The sequence below is a fragment of the Perca flavescens genome, chromosome 19 (genome assembly GCF_004354835.1).
Source record: "Perca flavescens isolate YP-PL-M2 chromosome 19, PFLA_1.0, whole genome shotgun sequence".
Lineage (NCBI taxonomy): Eukaryota > Metazoa > Chordata > Actinopteri > Perciformes > Percidae > Perca > Perca flavescens.
In genome coordinates, this window is record NC_041349.1 from 798,590 (window position 1) to 819,533 (window position 20,944).

General features: G+C 41.3%; 1 protein-coding gene across 1 annotated transcript; it reads left to right on the forward strand.

Annotated features, from left to right (window-relative positions):
• Positions 1–11,136: 11,136 nt before the first annotated feature.
• On the forward strand, positions 11,137–11,832 carry LOC114546099 (mamu class II histocompatibility antigen, DR alpha chain; the record flags this gene model as incomplete). The annotated part of the gene is made up of 2 exons (XM_028564764.1): positions 11,137–11,440; positions 11,696–11,832. Coding segments are annotated over 2 exons (426 nt in total), but the record flags the coding sequence as incomplete, so codon positions are not given.
• Between the last annotated feature and the right edge of the window lie 9,112 nt (positions 11,833–20,944).

Genomic DNA, 20,944 nt, shown 5'->3' on the forward strand with positions numbered 1-20,944 from the left:
GCTGTTGCATTACTAAATTCACTTCTGAGACTTTTTTATGCGAGAAATCAACTATATAAATCTCAAATATGGGCCATTTTACAAAAATGTATGGCTAATTGCAAATTTAGTAGGACTGTTTCAGAGTTCAGGAGCTCCATAGTTTGCCGTAACAGCGGCGCAGTGCCTGCCCAGATCACTGGCTTTCTGCCTGGACTGTCAGACCTGCACACTGGCTGGAGCTCTCTCAGGAGATACAGAATACTGACCCAGAGAAAAGGAGGAGATATCAGACTGAATACTGGCCCAGAGAAAAGGAGGAGATATCAGACTGAATACTGGCCCAGAGAAAAGGAGGAGATATCAGACTGAATACTGGCCCAGAGAAAAGGAGGAGATATCAGACAATGGAGCGGGACATGTGTTAAGAAATATCTAAAAGACGTGTTCGTTTAGATTTCTGAGGAGGAAGGAGAGGCTGGGGTCGAATTGAAAGTTAAGCAAAAGGTTTAATTGAACAACATGATGAAAACGACAAGACAAAAACAAAATGACACTGCAGCTGACAGCGGACTGAAATGACATGCCTCCTCTTCAGGAATTACGTCAATCAGTCCTGAGACAATCTCAGGGTCCAAATTATATTCCTTTGGAATTTTGGGTGTTTCCCTGATTGGAAACTGTCCCAGGTTAAAGACACACCTCTGATTTCAGGTTTACTCCAGGTCACTGACAAAGGTCTTTAACATGGTAGTGCCGATTCTACAGAGATATGCATGTCCTTTGTTCTAACCCAGTCTGGCCCCGCAGGGAGTCGAGGGGGAGAGAAATAACCAGCTGTTTTTACCTTAGTAGTCATTCTAGATTAAATTCCTATTTTCATAACCTGACTGCAGCATACAATTTAAAACATAAAACATACATGGTAATTAAAATCAGCATTGTTACAACTTTATTTAACTCAACACGTGGATTTAAATCAGTGGCCCAGTGGACTCGCAATCGGCGGTGTGCAGGAGTTGCCTGCCGGCAGCGGTTCACAGTACGTTAACTTTTTTTTCCAACATGGATCCTCAGCAAACAGTGCCGAAAGCATAGGTGTGTGTGTGTGTGTGTGTGTGTGTGTGTGTGTGTGTGTGTGTGTGTGTGTGTGTGTGCGGGTGTGCGCAACACACAACAGGATGAATAGACTGTAACAAAACTCTGTATCTGGTGCTTTGTACATTAAGATTAGTTGATGAGTTTATGTGTCGGGGACTCGGGGCAGAAATCAAGTTTGAAGCCAGAGGCATAGTGGGCATGCCTGGACATGTCTGGAGTTGGGAACGTTAAAGGACAGTGTGAAGAAAGCTGCCGCTGAGGAAAAAAGTGTGTGTGTGTGTGTGTGTGTGTGTGTGTGTGTGTGTGTGTGTGTGTGTGTGTGTGTGTGTGTGTGTGTGTGTTTGTGTGTGTGCGTGCTAAGCTCAACCAATCAGTGTGCTCAGCTCATCTCATCGACCATATAAGGCAGAAAAGCACTTGTTTCAGTCCAGTCCCATTTAACAGGGTAGCATTATTGCCAAAAAAAAACAGCAAAAGAGACATTTTCAGCCCAACCAATGTTACATACCCTATTAGGAGAGCTTAAAGGGATATTTCACCATTGGAAAGATGAATATATCTTTAAAGTGGATCACTCATGTAGGAGAAATGTGAAAACAAATTAGAAATTGGTGGCTTCTAGGCCAAGAAAAGCCAGAAAATGTGTTTTTGGCTTATGTGGATGAAAGACACCAAATCCCAGAATGCACTTGCTTCGCTGATTTAGTGTCTACTCCCAAGCCACACCTACCCTTTACAGACAGACAGTGAGACGATGAACTCAACAAGTGTTTTTTATTGTCATTTCAACCATATACACGAAATGACGTTTCACCGTGGCTCAAGTGGTGTTACACATTTAAAATATATAAAAACAACACTATATAAAAACGACATACGAAACAGGCTACATTTAGTGCACACACATTATATGCTCCGTAAAGTTCAGCTAACACATAGCTACTAGCATTAGCGCTAAACAGCCATAAATTTGTGTGGAATGTAGAATGGTCGGCATGGTCACAAACTCCTCCAGCAGTTAGCAGTTCGTTGGATACAAGTCACCCCATTTCTGCATTTCTCTGATCTCATTACATTACATTATATTACATGTCATTTAGCTGACGCTTTTATCCAAAGCGACTTACAATTGCTATATATATGTCAGAGGTCGCACGCCTCTGGAGCAACTAGGGGTCAAGTGTCTTGCTCAGGGACACATTGGTAGATGTATCGGTATGGTATGTATCTCGCGTTGGGTGTTTCGTTGAAGTTGGATGTAGTCCAGTTTGTTGTCTAATGAGCGGATACTTGCAAGCAGGATTGATGGAACAGGTGGCCGGCAACTGTTAGTTTTCCACCGACACGCTAGTTCAACATCCCCGCTGATGTCACTTTACCGGCCAGAGGCATCGAGCACCACCGCTGGTCTCCATAGCAGGTGGTTGAAGCTCACGTAGTGTGTGGAGTATTCCGTCTGTAATAAAGTGTCCTGCATATTCTCCGATCTGTACCCATGTATCCCGGTGGTACACGTGTGTGGTAGTTTGAATGCACATAATTGTTAAAAATTTCCTTCGGGATGAATACATCTATCTAACAGTTGCTGCTGAGAAGCTGAGAAGCTAAGCGAGAATTCAAGATGGCTGACACTCGTTTTTTCCTCGGCAATCTCCGGGAAAAGCCGACAGTCCAACCCCCTATGGGCTATGCGGAAGTGGCTCGTAGTACTGGCTGTGGTCCTTTGCCTCTGAGCAAAAATCTTCCGATGACACAAAAATCGTTGTTTTACGTCATCAGAAGATCTCTGGTCTCAGGGGGACATGAGGGAAGGGAGCACAGTCATTCAAAAATACTACCGTGTTTCTGCTGATACAAAGCTTAATGCTACATCGGTAAAGTATCCCTTTAAGGAACAGTGTCAAATACCGTATATAACCATTCTATCACCCCTTTAAGAGGTTTTTTATACAGGGAGAGTAGTGGTTTGAGAGAAGTGTTGCTTGCTTGTGACCAGGTTGTCAAACAGTAGGTGATATGGGATAAAATCATTGAATGCGTAAACATCATTGCAGCCCTTGTTGACATGCAACTGCGGACATGTCTAAAGTTTGCCAGGTTGAACTTAATGTGATTGCAAACCTTCTTAATATGTGATTTAAAATCAAGATTGTTATCAATGTATACTCTAAGGTATTTAAAATCTGAAACAACTTATAGTCTCGCCCCTGCTACAACTACATCTGGTTCTGCACAGAGACGTTTAGATTTACTAAAAAACACACATACAGTTTTGGATAGATTCAGTTGAAGGCAATTGTGATTTAGCCATTCTGTTATATTTTGCATTGAGTTTGTTAGCAGATCAGCAGCTTGAGCTGCATTGTCAGCATGTACAAAGATTACCTTTGTGATCTGCATACATTTGGGTGTTGGCATTAAGACAAACATTTGGCAAGTCATTTACATACAAAGAAAATAAAAGTGGACCCAAGATCAAGCCCTGCGGGACACCTGCAGACATGGAAATATCATGTGATTGATGATTTCTAACAAACTGAGTCTGATGTGTTAAGATTCTACCCATTTAATGGTGCCTGCGGAGAAGTTAAGAGTATGCAATTTAGATAGAAGAAATTCATGATTAATGGTATCAAATGTTTTTTTTAAATCTAGAAAAACAGCACCAACAACCCCTCCTCGATCCAATAGTGACTTGAGTTTTTCAACGAAATAGCAATTGGCAGTATCTGTTGAGTGATTAATACAGAAGCCAAATTAATTTGGATGTAAAGGATTGGAACTGGTATTTAAATAATTTGTCATTTGTTCTGAGACAAGTTTTTTCAGCCACCTTGGAAAACACCGGCAGGATACTAATGGGTCTGTAGTTGCAGATGGACAACCGATCGCCTCCTTTAAATACAGGACAGACTGCAGCTAATTTCCACACATTTGGGAACAATCCCTGAGCAAATGAAAGGTTAACAATTTTCGTAATTGGGTAGACTAATGATTCAGAAAGGTCTTTCAACATAATAGTGTTCCTAACAATGACATCTTTCGCTCAAGATGGCCTCAGAGATCGAATCACTCTCATAACATCTGCCTCAGTGATATATTCTATATTAAAAGCTGGTTCTGTCTGTTTGACTTGGGAAGGAGTATTCTTATATTCAGAGGAAAATACTTGATATTTTCTACTGAGTCAATTAAATGATTATTGAGAGCATCAGCTACTTCAGCTGGCTTGTTTATTAATTTTCCACTAACTACAAGTTCAAGTGATTTGGCATTGTTAACATTATGTTCCATTAGTTTTTTTAGCTGGCTCCAAACAATTTTAGTATTACTTCCAGCTTTTTTTTACTTATAATCAAAAAGAAGTTGGAATATTTAAAGATTCCTGTTCTTGGACAAGCAGAGTGAAACACTTGCTATTTAGCTTCCTGGCTATCAGGATCATATTATGGTCAGATAGTCCAGTCAGCATATTAAAGGATTTGACAATTCGCTTTGGCCTATTGCTAAATATTAGATCTATTTGTGTTTTTGTAGAATTTGTTACTCTGGTAGGCCCATTTATCAACTGTGTAAGTTCACAATCGTCAGTGATGTGTTTTAATGTTGTCCTTGACGATTTGTCTTCCCAATTGATGTTGAAGTCTCCCATAATAATCATCTCCTTATTAAAATTACATTCCTTTAACACCTTTTCAAAATGTTCATAAAAGATATTCTTAGAAGATGTAGGGTGATAGAGTGTAATAAGTGAGAAGGACATAGATGAAGATAAAGTTATGTTAAGTCCAATACATTCCAGCTCATTACATAACCACTGTGCCTCATGACACTGAAAATGATCTTTCACAAAGATTAAGACTCCACCTCCTTTTGAGCCCACTCTATCCTTTCTATGAACCTGGAACATGTAAAGCTGATGATGGTGAATTTCCGTTAAGCCAAGTCTCTGTTAAACACAAGAAATCCAGGTTGGAGTCTAATAAAAGCTGGTGGATTTGATCCTTTTTAGATTTAAAACTTCTTATGTTTAGGTGCCCTTCTAAAATACCCCTGGGCTTTGATTTGGGGTCCCAGATTATTCTTGAGTGATTGACGGTCTGGAATATGTTTAATTTCCTGTTTTTAACAATTGCGACATTTAGAATTTTTGAATGTACAGTGCATGTTGTTTGATTCGGTGTAGGTATTGCAAGTCTGACCGGGGATTTCCACTGGATGCGTAACAGCTGCGGACCGGCTCCGCTGTGTGTCTGCTGCGTGCTCCGCCGTCCGTCAACACCCACCGGGAATTCACGTAGAATAGAACCACAAAACCAACAACAGTTAGTTTCCATCCAGAGGACTAGAGGGGAAACAGCTCTGTGCTGTGTTTTCAAGGTGTAGTGCAGGGAAATTTGATCTGCCGTGAGCACGGTGTATTTTATTTTGAAAATTAACCGGATATTTATTTTGTTTCTGTGCTCGACTTCCTGTCCCGCACTATCTGCCGTGTGCTGAATTGCTGCGGAGCTCTCCGGCGTCTGTCAAAAATAGAAGCTCTGCGTATATCTGCTGCGGACGGCTGCAGACTGACGGAACTGGGACGGAGTAGAGACGCAGATGGTCAGCAGTCAGTGGAAATACACAGATTGACTTTAATGGAAACCTAATGACTCCGTCGACGTTCCGCAGACGTTCCGCATCCAGTGGAAATTGCCGGTAAAGGTCTTCTTTTTTACAGTGCATGCCGTTTGATCCGGTGACGACTTGGGTTTCTATATGAATAACTCCCTCTTAAACTGGAGTGTTTGTCAACTTTCTTTTTTGAGAACGGAGAACAGTTAGATCTAGAATTTGGTGTCTCTGCGATGCAATTGTTGGACGCTGGAATCCCCACCGTAGCACATCGCAGGTCTCGCCTTTGAGCTTCAAACGCATCACTCAGCATCAGTTCTGAGCAGTGCGCGACATTAAGGGTAGCTGTTCCTCTGTCTCCACTGCTCCCTCCCGGGGGAAAACACTGGCACAGCCAGATGCAGCAGTGAAACCGTGGATCCTGTGTAGACAGCTCTACCTGTACGGGGGACGGCAGAGAGACATCACCTCTGCAACATGCTCTGCTATTTGTCCAGTTAACAGGGACAGCAATAGAAATAAAGTGGTTGAAACTGTGGTTACTTATTAAACCCCACGCAGACAACACTTGCTAATATAGCTAATATAATGACGCTGTACCACGTTCTCCAGTAACAAAGACAGAAAGACAACAATTTAAAACAAATACACGTAGTGAAGTTCATGGGAGCTACTGGTCGCTGCAACTGCAAAAAACAGTAAGCGTGGACCTCAAGTGGCAGCTGAACATCAAGAAAGCACAACAGAGGATGTACTTCCTGCGGCAGCTGAAGAAATTCAACCTGCCAAAGATAATGATGGTGCACTTTTACACAGCCATGACTGAGTCCATCCTCACATCCTCCATCACCATCTGGTACGCTGCTGCCACTGCCGAGGACAAGGGCAGTCTGCAGCGTGTCATTCGGTCTGCAGAGAAGGTGATTGGCTGCAATCTGCCGCCGCTCCAGGACCTTTACGCCACCAGGACTCTGAAGCGTGCTGGAAAAATTGTGGCTGACCCCTCTCTCCACACTCCACCTCTGTCATCCAGTCAAACTATAGGAAGTTTTTTAGCTCGACATCAACATCTGAATTTTATTTATTTTGAAAAACAAAACTAGAAAAAGTTTAAAATATAAGAATTAAAAAAACTTTATAACCAGTATTTCTCTCTGATGTGTCATCATGTCTGTATTACAGTTCATGTAGCAGCAGCAGCAGCCTGGCTCTACCTGGACACTGATGACATCATGTCATCTCTGCTCTCTGATTGGCTGATCAGAGTGTAAGAGATAAGCTGCTGATGGAGTTTCTCTCAGTCGTCCTCAGACTGTTGATCAGGTCTACAGAGAGACAGACAGGTTCAGGTCTACAGAGAGACAGACAGGTTCAGGTCTACAGAGACACAGACAGGTTCAGGTCTACAGAGAGACTCAGACAGGTTCAGGTCTACAGAGAGAGACTCAGACAGGTTCAGGTCTACAGAGAGACAGACAGGTTCAGGTCTACAGAGAGACAGACAGGTCCAGGTCTACAGAGAGACTCAGACAGGTTCAGGTCTACAGAGAGACTCAGACAGGTTCAGGTCTACAGAGAGAGACTCAGAGAGGTTCAGGTCTACAGAGAAACAGACAGGTTCAGGTCTACAGAGAGACAGACAGGTCCAGGTCTACAGAGAGACTCAGACAGGTTCAGGTCTACAGAGAGACTCAGACAGGTTCAGGTCTACAGAGAGACAGACAGGTTCAGGTCTACAGAGAGATGGAGATGATGAAGATGATGAAGATGATGAAGATGATGATGGTCCTCTCTGGTCTCCTCTGTGTCTCAGCTGACGGTAAGTTTCAGTCTGATATAATCTCTGATGGTGTAAACAGTAAACAGGATGTTAGTTTACTAACAGACAGTCTGAACAGACAGTGTTTCAGCAGCTGATCCTTCTGTCTGTTTTCTCTCCAGTTCTACATCAGCACATTCATATCAACGGCTGTTCAGACTCTGATGGAGAGTTGATGTATGGTCTGGATGGTGAAGAGTATTGGTACGCAGACTTCATCAACCAGAGAGGAGTCGAGCCTCAGCCCAGTTTCATAGATCATATTACAATCCAAGGAGCTTATGAATCTGCTGTGGCTGGGCAACAGATGTGCAGACGGAACCTGAAAGCAGATCAACGTGACTTCAAGGACCTGCCACTGGAGCTTGGTAAAGATAAATAACCAGCCCAGTCTCACGCCAGGTCATTATATAGTCATGTTATTGTAATCTATTAAGTCGTGGACAGGTTATGTAAATGCCGTTTTTTTCGTGTGGCCATTACAAAATTGAAAGCAATGCATTTTAATGGGAAGCATATTTCGTGATCCCAGAACGAGTAGCGAGTAGTTGATAAGGCGAAAGTCCGCGTAGGGAGGTTGGTCGGGGTGGTGGATGGGTCAGAAACACAGGACTTTCACCCCGGAGACCGGGGATTGCGCCCCGCGTGTGGCAGTTCCTTTGTCGGCGTGTCCCGTGTGTGACGATTCCTTTCCCCGTTCTTTTTTTTTCCTAACCCCAACCGTCTTGTTGTTGTGGCGTTTCATTTCCCGTTGTTGTGTGCCCCCGCGCTGGTCGCGAAAGTGGCGGCCCGTCCGTTGTTTTGGCCGCGTGTGGCGCCTCATTTCCCGTAGTCGCGTCCCCAGAGCAGCAGGTTGGCGTGACCTGTACACGTTCAAAAGTCGTAGCATATACACGAAAAAAAACGTCAGCATAATCATTTTCTGTCCAAACAGAAGATAATCAATGACTGGAAATCGTTCCAATATGTTTTAATGCAAGAACACAATATCACATGTTATAATTGTTCTTATTAAACAATAAATAATAATTTGACTTAACCCCTTCATGCAGTTGTACATTACTGAAAGGATATAATATATTATCTGCTTTTATCTTAAACTAAGTGTTTATTTTTCATGATAGCACCAATTTATCATTGACATTATGAGTCTCCAACTGACCTTAATTAAGTCAAGTCAATATGTTTAATTTGTTCACAGTCAACTTAAATTCAAACAGTTTTTGATGCTCTGCAGTCACAACAATGTAGACTCAAACAGCTGAAAGGTCTCACACATCTCACTAGCAGCAGCATCTCCTCTCCAGTGGCCCAAGACACAAACAGAAGCCCCTGACAGCATGATTGTTACAAACCCTCCCTTTTCTGCCTGCTGTTGGCTTCTTTGGCTTGATTGGCTGAGCTGGCAGTTTGGGAGGGCTCGTTACTTGATTGGTGGACACCTGGGTAGGCCTCAACCAAGACTATTTATACAAGTCATGTTTGATTGTTCTGGCTCTTCATTCTCCTGCTCCTAGGTTCCACATCTCTTGGTCTGGATTTGGTTTGTTTCTTTTGTTGCCGTTGTCATTTGCTTACATATCTTTTGGTGATGGCGAACTGAAGCTTTCTGAAGCAGTGAAGCTTTCAAGCCAATTGTATCGAAAAAAGGTTCACTACTCGAAGCTTCAGGACTCTATGAGGACATCTGGTGGTGAAGTTAGGGATAGCATTGTGTCAACCTGTTTCACAGTTATTAGCCATGAATGTCTTTAGAGTAAGCCCGACCCAACCCGAGCCCGTCTTGGCGTTGTGTCCAAGCCGGCCCGACACATTAACTGGAATCATGAGCCCGATTTTAACCCGACACTTTTTTAATACGTCTGACGTTCTCATACAATTCAGAGTTGTTTGAACTGCAGAAATCTGTTTAAAATGATCTTAATGAATAATGCAACAAGGACGAAGCATGTAAACTGTGCTGTTTGTTTATTCAGAATTAATGGAACTGAATGAAGAAACGTAAAAAAAAAAACTCGGGCTCGGGCTTGGGCAGAGAATCTAAACTCTACCTTAGAGTTGAAGATGAACACATTTTGAGTATGAATTCATTGATAAATAAATAATGACATAAATAACTAAGCCTATATGTGGGAAGCTTGCATAAATAAAAATGTAATTGCCTTCTCCGCCAAAAACAAAGAACTATAAAGTTAGGATTTTGGTTGTGAACTGTCTTGTGTGTGAAAACAAATACATCAATTTGGGAGGGAAATGAATGAAGAACACATTGCACACTCATTTCTGTGATTAAGCCTACGTAGCCTAGAGCAACATTATCTCCTCAGCCAAATAGGTGAGATAGGCAGTGCAAGGCACTCTAAACTCTCTTTTATAAACTCTCTACTCTCTATAAACTAGGCTACTCGCTATGAACTGTCTATTGGCTATACACTTTCTTACTGGCTATAATAATCTCTCTATTAACTAACTCTCCTGACTCTGTTGACTCTCTACTGCAACAACCCCAGCCCCGTGTCGCGCTGCTCGCGCAGCTTTTGAATTGAACTTGGAAGCAGTGACGTGGGTGTGTGTGAAACGAAGCTTCGGACCTCACTGGTCACGTGATTATCTCCAAACGAATCGAGCTCCGATACAAAGCTTCATTCCAAATTGGTTCATGTTTTCGATACATGCCTCGAAGCAGAGGGTTCACGGGTAACATCACTACTATCTTTCACTCACACATACATTGCTTACACTACTGATAACACTGATTCCACATCTGTTTTGATTCTTTTGTTAATAGTAGTTTCTTTATGTTGCAATAAACACTTAATTGGCATTTTAACCTGTTTGGTCTCCCCTCTTTTATCACATGCATTGAGTCGGTTTGTGACGTGATAATATCACACCCGCAGGATTTTTAAGGCTAGTGAGTGTAGTGGGTGGACTGTTATTTTGTTTTTTTTTTTTTTGCTTTTAGTGTTACACTTATTTTACCAATTTTAACATGAAGCACTCTGTGACTGTCTGTAAAATGTGCTCCTCACAGTATTATTTTCCTACACTGAAAACCCATCTAAAGCATGTATAATAGGATGAATGGAAGTACTAAAGGGCCATCCACACCAAGAACGATAATGATAACTATAACAATAACTATAAATCTAACATTTATAACATGACACTGCAGATAGCTTTGTTCCACACAGGAGGCTAAGCTCTTACATTGCATCATCTGCTGTATATTATTTATTATTATCAGCTGGAGTGTGCAGTGTGTGCTTGAAGCCACTGTTTACAGAACGTTCTCATTCAGCAGTATGGATGCTTACATTATTATAGTTAACATTCTTTGTGTGGATAGCCCTTAAGACTGGTCTCTGACTTCCATTACATCAGAATTTTGCTCGGTCCATTCTATTTAAAATTGATTGGTTTTGACACAGCTGTTATTTTGGTTTACTTACGAATAAACTGTTTATGACCAAATATTATAATGTGATTCAGGGCTTTGCTAAAGACAGTTGAGCCTAAAGTTCTGCACGTCTTGATGTGCATCAGTCAGGTGTTTTAAGACTTCCTTTGCAAACCACATTGAGAATTTTAAGTAAATGCATGAATATTAATATGATCTGTGTCTGTTTCTGTGTCCAGATGCTCCTTCCAGTCCGATGGTGTACACCAAAGACTCCGTGGAGCTCGGAGAGAAGAACACCCTCATCTGTTATGTGACTGGTTTCTATCCTGCTCCTGTCATCTTCTCCTGGACAAAGAACGGAGAGAACATCACCGAAGGAAGCAGCACCAACGTTCCCTACCCCAACAAAGATGGTTCCTTCAACCAGTTCTCCAGACTGGAGTTCATCCCACAGCTGGGAGACATCTACAGCTGTACAGTCAACCATCTGGCCCTGGACCACCCACTGACCAGAATCTGGGGTCAGACAACTTTATTTACACTCACACTAAATATAATCAGCTCATTAACCAACCACTGACCAGAATCTGGGGTCAGACAACTTTATTTACACTCACACTAAATACAATCAGCTCATTAACCAATCACTGACCAGAATCTGGGGTCAGACAACTTTATTTACACTCACACTAAATACAATACGCTCATTAACCAACAAAGTACAGCTGTTCTCTCTCCAGATGTGGAGCTTAATGTTTCTGTGTTTCTGTCTCCAGATGTGGAGAAGACTCAGCCCGGTATTGGACCAGCAGTTTTCTGTGGACTGGGTCTGACTGTCTGTCTGCTTGGTGTGGCTGCTGGAACCTTCTTCCTCATCAAAGGAAAGGAGCGTAGCTGATTGGTTGGGAATGATGATGTCAACAGTGTACAGAGTAGATGTGGTACAGATGTGAGGAGGAGCTGCTGCTTCCTGAAGCTTAGACTGTTTTTTTGCTTGATAAAAAATACAGCCTCTGCTTTTACACAAACACTGATATTCTCTGCAGGGAATTCAAATTTAAAACATACTTCTAATCTTTGTTCAGTATTGTGTTTGTATCTCTATAAATATTCATTTTATAAACATATACTCAAATGTAGTGCTGTTAGTGGAAAATAGTATCGTAAACAAACAACACATATAAAATGACTTGTTATAATGTAAATCTATTTAAATTATTATTAAACCAGGATTCGTTTTTTTTTCAAGGTTGACGGGAAGACAACACAAGGGTAAATAAAATGTTATGATTTTGAAATAGGCCTAAACTAATAGCTGGGGTGTTAATACATCTGTTACAAGTATATTTTGTGAGCGCATGTGAAGTGAGTACTTTTTATGATTTACAAACCATTTATAAATGAGTTCCAAAGGCTAACAGAACCTGGACACACACATGTATTGCTCTATTTGGACATGCCTTCAGAAATATGCCTATGGATAGTTAGTGTGTTAATACATCTTTAACAAGCACTTACCAACACATCATTCCATGATTAACTCATGAGTTACTACTGGTTAGTTAAGTATACTGTGTGAGCCCATCTAAAGTGAGCACTTTCTATGCTTTGCAAAGCATTTATAAATGAGTTGCAAAGGCTAACAGATACAACAGAGACACAAGTAAAAAAAGTATTTGTAACCCTTATTACGATGTAGTAAGAATGTACATTTATGAAATAGCTCGTAGTAGTGTTATGTAGTTGATATCAATGTGAATTTGGACCAGAACCAGAAGAAAACTAGATTGTTAAGAGCCAGAGAATTGAACAACAATAAAGAGACTAGGAAACCAGGATAAAGTTTGAGAAGTGTATTAATATACACAGAAACATGGCATACACATATACAGATAAAACACAGGTATGAAAAATAACAACTAAAATAATAAAGTGCGTTCATAAAATAAACCCTTTTCAGTTCTATGAGCTGAATTGTTCTTTGATAACAAGAGTTCAGAGATGTTCAACGTTGGGGCCCATATGAGTTTGGTTTCTGTTTGTCCTACCACCATGAAGAAGGAATCCAGGGCAATCCGTAGAAGTTCTGAGTCTCGATCCTGTAGCTCGCCACCCAGCCCACTGAACTGGGAATCTCTAACCCCTGGAAGACTCTGGGATCTGAAGAGTCAATGTGATGGCCCCAGCTGGGCAAAACAGACAAGACCCATCTTAGTCCCAGCTTTAAGTCATATGTGGGGCCTACATGGGGACAGTATGGGCTAAAATATGGGTTGCAAGTGGGATTGCCCGTGGGTTCCATGTTGGCCCCAAGCCAATCACCCATGTGGGTTTAAGGCAGGATTACACCAGGTTTTAGATGGGCCCCAGCTGGGCAAGATATGCTTTAAAAAAATTCTAATTGAGTACTGAGTACAGTTTGAATAAACATCCAACCTAGAGCTGCAACAGTTAATCAAAGAAATAAATTATTAATCACCAACCAGTTTGAGTCAGGCTCTCTCTAATTAAAAAATGGCCACATTCTCTGATTTCAACTTTTTATTCACGAATATTTTGCTGATAACAGACAAACTGATCAACAGATTCATTGGTAATGAAAATAATTGTTCCAGAAAAACAATGTAACAGTGTGTCAACGTTTTTTGTCGTGTAACTGAAGATATTTTAACAGTTTAACTGTAATTTTCTGCACTCACTCATATTCCACCACTGCTCAGTACCTTTTAATCTGGCCCTGGCTGTCTGGATGCCCTTCGTCCTCCTCCTCTGTCTCTTGCCCCAGTGAGCCATTTCAACAGTGCCCTCTCTGCCTCCTGCTGGTTCACCAACGAATTCTTCTTAAGAGCCTCTGTCAAAAAAAATGTGGTTGACAGTATGAGCTAACATTAAAACATATTCTCTGTAAACACCATTTACAGTTAAACAATGGCCAACTTCAACCTTCCATATTGGCAACAGTATGAAGGATATGATGGATCATCGTTATGGATTTTTAGCACAAGAAAATATTTATGAAGTACTTGAACTTAATAATACATTTTATTACTACCTCATAATCATAATTAATAGGGTTGGGCATTGAGAATTATAACATGCGCAAGTCTAGGTTTCCGTAGCGACCAGGTGCTTGTTGTGCTGCAGCCATGGAGCTCAGTAAGCGGAGCTCCAGCGTGGCTTTATTTTACGTTGATAAAGCCCCGTCACACTGCTACCCACCTTTTGAATCTAAATAAATCTTTCCTCTTATTTGTGAAATAAGCATGTGACCCGTTTCAACTCCACCCTCAAAGAATCAGAATCAAGAATCGACCGGAATAGAAAGGTAGAATCGGAATCAGAATCACTAAAATCCAAACGATGCCCAACCCTACTAATTAATATATAATAGCTTTGTGAGGTGTGTACACATTATCATAAAATGATGCACATTTTTTCACATTAAAATGCCAAAATGCACTAAAAGCAATAACTGATGAACGAGGCTTCAGTGGTACAATGCAGGCTTCAGATTTGAAATGCAAATGGAACCAGCATTATTTGGGTAAAACAAGTTATTATTTATATGTTGATTTAAGCTTATTTAGTATTAAAATAATTAGATGAGCAGTTTTCAAAATAGTGCAGTCCAGGACAAAGAGATTCCTTGCATTTTCCCTCTAATTTACTTTAAATTGAAAATGCCACGGTGCTCAATACCTTACTGGTGCGTAGTCAAAAAAAGAGATACACAGATACAGGGATTAAAGCAAGACAAAATAATTTCACTGAAAAAAGATGTCCGGCCATATCACCCTTTTTTTCTGCCGTAAAGGTCGACCTTTCCCACAGGTTTCCATGCTCTGCTCAGCCCAGCAGCTCTTCTGTTCTCTAACACAGCATTCAAGTTGTAAGAAGGCTTTAACCTACACAATCTAAATACTTTAGACCAAGAGCATTTTTAAAGGAACAGAGTGAACAGCTTTTCTATTGTCACTTTGCTTTTATGTAAAGTTTTCAATCGATTAAGCTTAAGACTTTTATAAAAAATAAACCATCTACTAAGTGCTGAGAGGGAATCTAACATTATGATATAGTCTATCCAACTTAAAAAAATAACATTTCTATTCTGCCCCTCAGCAGGTAGCATCTCTGTGCTTTTTCCTCCGGTTGATTCAGTAGCACACAATAGACTGTGCAGGTTAGGCTACAGGTTAAATTTAAGTTTACTTAAACTTACTTTACTTAACGACAATTATGAGATACTTGTACTTTACTTGAGTATTCCTATGTGATGCTACTTTATTTTTCCACTCCACTAAATCTCAGGCGGAAATATTGTACTTTCTACTCCACTACATTTATTTGACAGCTTTAGTTACTTTTCAGATGAATATTTGACTTAAAATATATTTTAATATTCTATTCTTTTGTTTAAATTCTCTGCTCTTTCCTTTTCTTTTTTAAGATTTTCTATGCACTTGAAATGTGCTATATAAATAGTGTATTATTATTTAAAAAACATTTGATACAATGGTATGATGCAGTAGTTAATAACTTACCCAAAGTATATATAAAGGGCCCAACACTAATGAAGAACATTCAAATCTCTCATGTTAGTTAGTGACACAACAAAAAAAATAAAATATACTTTAATAATATAACACTGCTGCACAATGAGTACTTTTACTTTTGTTATTTATGTACATTTTGCTGCTATACTAATGTATTTTTACTCTTGTAACATTTTGAATTCAGGACGTTTACTTAATTGAGTATTTTCAGACAGCAGTATGTTTCTGCTTTTACTTAAGAACATGGTTCAAAGTTAGCACCATCTACTAGCCAAATGCTGGTAAAATATGCAAGTGGCTGGTAGATTTGCTTCACTCATATGTCAAAACAACAACGGTAATCTATTGAGTGGCTCGTCAAATTTGAACATTCACTAGCCATTTGGCTGGTGGGAGAAGAAGTTCATCTTGAACCCTGCTTAAGTAGCCTAAAAGGATCTGAGAAAGTGTTACTTTCACCACTCTGTGACTGAAATCCCTGCAGTGTGGTCAACGATCATCTCGGGTTTAGTAGGAATGCTTCCATAGATCTCTTTTTGGGTCACGTTTCTCGTCAGACTCACATGTACTGTGTCGCAACTCGCATCACGTCGTCTTTCCTGCACTTTTCTGAGAACAGGCGGTGGGCGTGGCAGAAGTGGAGACAGGTTCCCCTCCTAGACAGTCTCTATAAGAAGAGACCAACAGAACCCGTGTCTCTGGACGGAGACCAGCGGAGGATATTAGAAGCACTTTCCCGGTGAGCGGCGGCTGAGCGTTACTGAGCAGCCTCCAGCTGAGAGAGACCACGTAAACGGGATGTGAGCAACCGGTCTGAAAGCTGGAAGTCTTATGCAGGCATGAGAATGGGTCAGGGGTGAAAAAGGTGAGAAGGATATTACCCCTCTGGGGGGTCCGGGGCATGCTCCCCCGGGAGAAAAGTTTAAATATTCCAGATTTTAAAGCATCAATCTGATGCATTTTGAGATGCATTTTTTGCCAACCAACAGTGTAATATTTCAATATGCACTCATTAAAGTTAATTTGACTGGCAAAACAATAATAAAAGTCATAATGTTTAAAGACTAAAACGATTTGGATCAATTTTTACTTCTTCCAACCATATGTTAAATTAAGAGTCCATGTAGATTTACATGTTGCAATAATATCATAATCCTACAATGAATCATTGTGAAAACTAAACTTTACTACTTTGGCCAGGTCATCATCAAAAGAGCGAAATAGTACATTCAAGATTTTGTCCATATGTTGATATTAGCGGCTTTATTTACATTTATTAAAAACGTGGCATTGTTTATCTTTTTATAAAGCTAGATGTCTAAACTCTGGGACAAGGCCGTGATGTTTAAATACCTGCCATGCTGATTCCAAACAGACAGCTTTGTCAAGGCAGTTTGGGCTTCAGATAGCTTTTACAAATCATGTTCCGCTATGAACGTACACACACGTACTGTTTGTATCACTGTCGGTCAGTAAAGTCGCAGTCTTATCGGTAGCGGTCGATGCCGGTAACGTACTCGTATGACAGAGAGCACGGAACAAAGCTTTGGGACTAGCATCTAATGACTAGCATCTAATGACTAGCATCTAATGACTAGCTAGCACTGTCTTACCGCTGCTGGCGTCCGAAACATGCGCTGCAGAAGCACCCGGCTCCATCAGTTTGAGACACCAAGTGCTAAACGGCTTCCCGTCTCCACCCTTTTCTTCTTGTCCTCTATTCATGACCAGCACCATTTGTTTTAACTCCTTTCTCAACTAAAGCTGTCTCTATCTACCTCTGTGGTATCTACTTGGGCTGTATCTCACGATACGATACGATACACGATATTCAGCTCACGATGCGATATATATCACGATATTCAGTCAACGATACGATTCGATTCGATATATTTCGATACACTTAAATAATTTTCTGAAAGATTTAAAGGGGACCGAGTGATTTTGGTGACATCTTGTGAGTGTTCCATTTACTTGGATTTAATTAATTGAACTGAAAACATCAATTACACAATATATGTCTCTGACTGGACAGAGAGTCTACAGCAGAGACCATCAACTACATTTACACAATATATGTCTCTGACTGGACAGAGAGTCTACAGCAGAGACCATCAACTACATTTACACAATATATGTCTCTGACTGGACAGAGAGTCTACAGCAGGGACCATCAACTACATTTACACAATATATGTCTCTGACTGGACAGAGTCTACAGCAGGGACCATCAACTACATTTACACAATATATGTCTCTGACTGGACAGAGAGTCTACAGCAGGGACCATCAACTACATTTACACAATATATGTCTCTGACTGGACAGAGTCTACAGCAGGGACCATCAACTACATTTACACAATATATGTCTCTGACTGGACAGAGTCTACAGCAGGGATCATAAACTACATTTACACAATATATGTCTCTGACTGGACAGAGAGTCTACAGCAGGGACCATCAACTACATTTACACAATATATGTCTCTGACTGGACAGAGTCTACAGCAGGGATCATAAACTACATTTACACATTATATGTCTCTGACTGGACAGAGTCTACAGCAGGGACCATCAACTACATTTACACAATATATGTCTCTGACTGGACAGAGTCTACAGCAGGGACCATCAACTACAGTTTTTTCAGAATTTTTCTAAGCACTCTGGCGGCCGGACTTTCAAATAAAGAAAATAAAATGAATTTATACCTAATACGTCTATTCTTATTCGAAATTTTCACTTTCTTACTGAATTAATGCTACTATTTTTTAACGTGTATTAGTGTGAGAAAACTCCTAAAAAACATGGAAACTCCATAATGATAACTGGCTCTTTAACTAGAAAAAGATCTCAGACTAGGAGGCAGTTCCCTGAGGAGTGATTATGGAAACATTATTGTAGTATGCAGCATCCTGATTGGTGGAAAATGCTTGCAGAAAGAAAGGCTGTTGTCAGGTAAACATGTCACTGTCAAAGAGGCTGAAGGGAGAAGTTGACGTGGAAAAGCCAGAAGCCCAGCTTTAATGATGAATGGACTGATAAGCAGGCTATGCACTCGTCATGTATGCCTCATTTGCAATGAAACGATGATGTTACAAAATAATACAACCATCATCATCACTGAACATAACGATCACGTCATTCACGTGTGTGGGGAATGTGACATACATAATTCACCTTATTTATTAAGTGTGGTTCTACACACTGTTGATTATTAACGCAGCACCTTGTTCTTAATATGGTTCTACATGCAGTGATAAACGTAATACATATACATGTAATTTACTGTCCTTAGTCACTTCATGTAATTATGACTGTTCAGGGACGGCGGCCCCTTTAAATGTTCTGAATGCGTGATGACGTTAGACACTACGGGGTTTTGTTGCTGGTCAGCGCCTTTTTTGCTCGTAGAGTTGTTGTCTTGCTAAAAATAAACGACACACGCACTCGTGTGCTCAACGTGAGAAATTGCCTCTTGTAAATCTACTTCAATTTCCACACCGGTGACCCCGACATTAGTCTGCTGGACGGATCCAGAGACACGAAACGATCATGACCACTAACGCTGTTACCCTGAAACTCCCCGAAAACTCCCCGAATTCTGGGAATCGTCGGCATCGGCATGGTTCGCCCAGACTGAAGCGCAGTTTGCTCTGCGTGAGATCACCGCGGACACAACAAAGTACTACTACGTTGTGTCGGCTCTCGGAAATTCAACAGCATCTAGAGTGGTGAGCCTTCTAAAAACTCCTACGGCAACTGAGAAGTATACGACGCTCAAAGCCCACCTGTTGAAAACGTTTGAACTGTCGGACGCTGAGAGAGCCAGCAGGCTTTTCTCCCTTCAAGGACTGGGTGACAGCAAACCGTCTGAGCTCATGGACCGTATGCTGGATCTCTTGGGTGAGCACAGACCAGATTGTCTGTTCATCCAGCTTTTCCTGCGTAAGCTGCCTTCCCAAGTGAGAGCTGCACTAGCCAACACCACAATCACTGACTGTCGGAGACTGGCTGAGCCCAGACACTGGTGGCGGCGGTGAAGAGACCAGAGACCGGACTGAAGAGGTAACGGAGTGCCACCCGGAGAAACACAACTACCGGAGGAGGCAGGGGAGGAGGAGGAGGAGGGACGAGCGCGTTGCCTCAAACGACAGCTGACAGCACAAGAAGAGAACAGATTTAAAGCAGAGTTGTAAGGCTGTGATTGGCCCTTGAATCTCGTGGCCGAGTCTGATTGGTTTAACTGACACGTCACTTCTTGAACAGCTGATTTGATTTAAGAATGAGTAGTGATTGGGGTAATGACGTCGTTCCAGTGACACAGGGCAGTGAAAGGTTCCAGGGAGAGTCACCTGGATACACGCATCACTACAAGAGGTTCCAGGGAGAGTCACCTGGATACACGCATCACTACAAGAGGTTCCAGGGAGAGTCACCTGGATACACGCATCACTACAAGAGGTTCCAGGGAGAGTCACCTGGATACACGCATCACTACAAGAGGTTCCAGGGAGAGTCACCTGGATACACGCATCACTACAAGAGGTTCCAGGGAGAGTCACCTGGATACACGCATCACTACAAGAGGTTCCAGGGAGAGTCACCTGGATACACGCATCACTACAAGAGGTTCCGGAGGAGAAGAGGAGGACAGGTTTTTCTACAACCTGCAACAAGTGACGAGCAGATCTTCTGCTGAGTCACCTACGTGCCATTTCTGAAGCGAGAGGGGAAACTGGAGTTTTTCCTCACTGTTTGCAACACATTGAGAGAGGAGAAAATCGAGAAGTTTTTCCCAGAAGCTACATATTGGTATTGTAGCCTGCTGTTTAAAATCATTTCAGAAGACAGCAGTGATACTGATCTCTTCTCTGACAACCACAGCACATTCTCTGACAGTGACAGCAGAATATACTTCACAATAGTAGAGGACACACCACCTCTCTCTCTGAACACACACACACTCGCTGCACATTCTTTTGAGGAACGGTTGACATTCCTCTGTGACTCAGAGCAGTGTGCTCTGACACACACACACACACAGGAGCAGAGTGCTGTGATACGCATACACATGGAGCAGCAGGACGACAAACTGCTGAAATGGTACCCTCCGAGGAGATTCGTGGGGTCCAAATTTGTACTGAGTTTATTCTTTGTTACTGCATTTATGATTTTCTATTGCATTTATGGTTTTTGCGTTTTATTTTTTTGATGAAAGAAAAGTATGATAAATCACGTGTAACCATTTCTCACAACATTTACATACACCAACACACTAGGTGACTGGAAGAAAAGACGGGTGATGCGTTCACTACCTTCCAGGTCAAGGAGAAAAGGGATGTTTTTACTAAATTGGGGCTAATTGGGGTTTTGTACTTTATGTGGTTCCTCATGACCACACAAATTTAACTGATAGATTATTGATAAAGAAAGTAAATTATTCCTAAACAGCAATATTGTTAATATT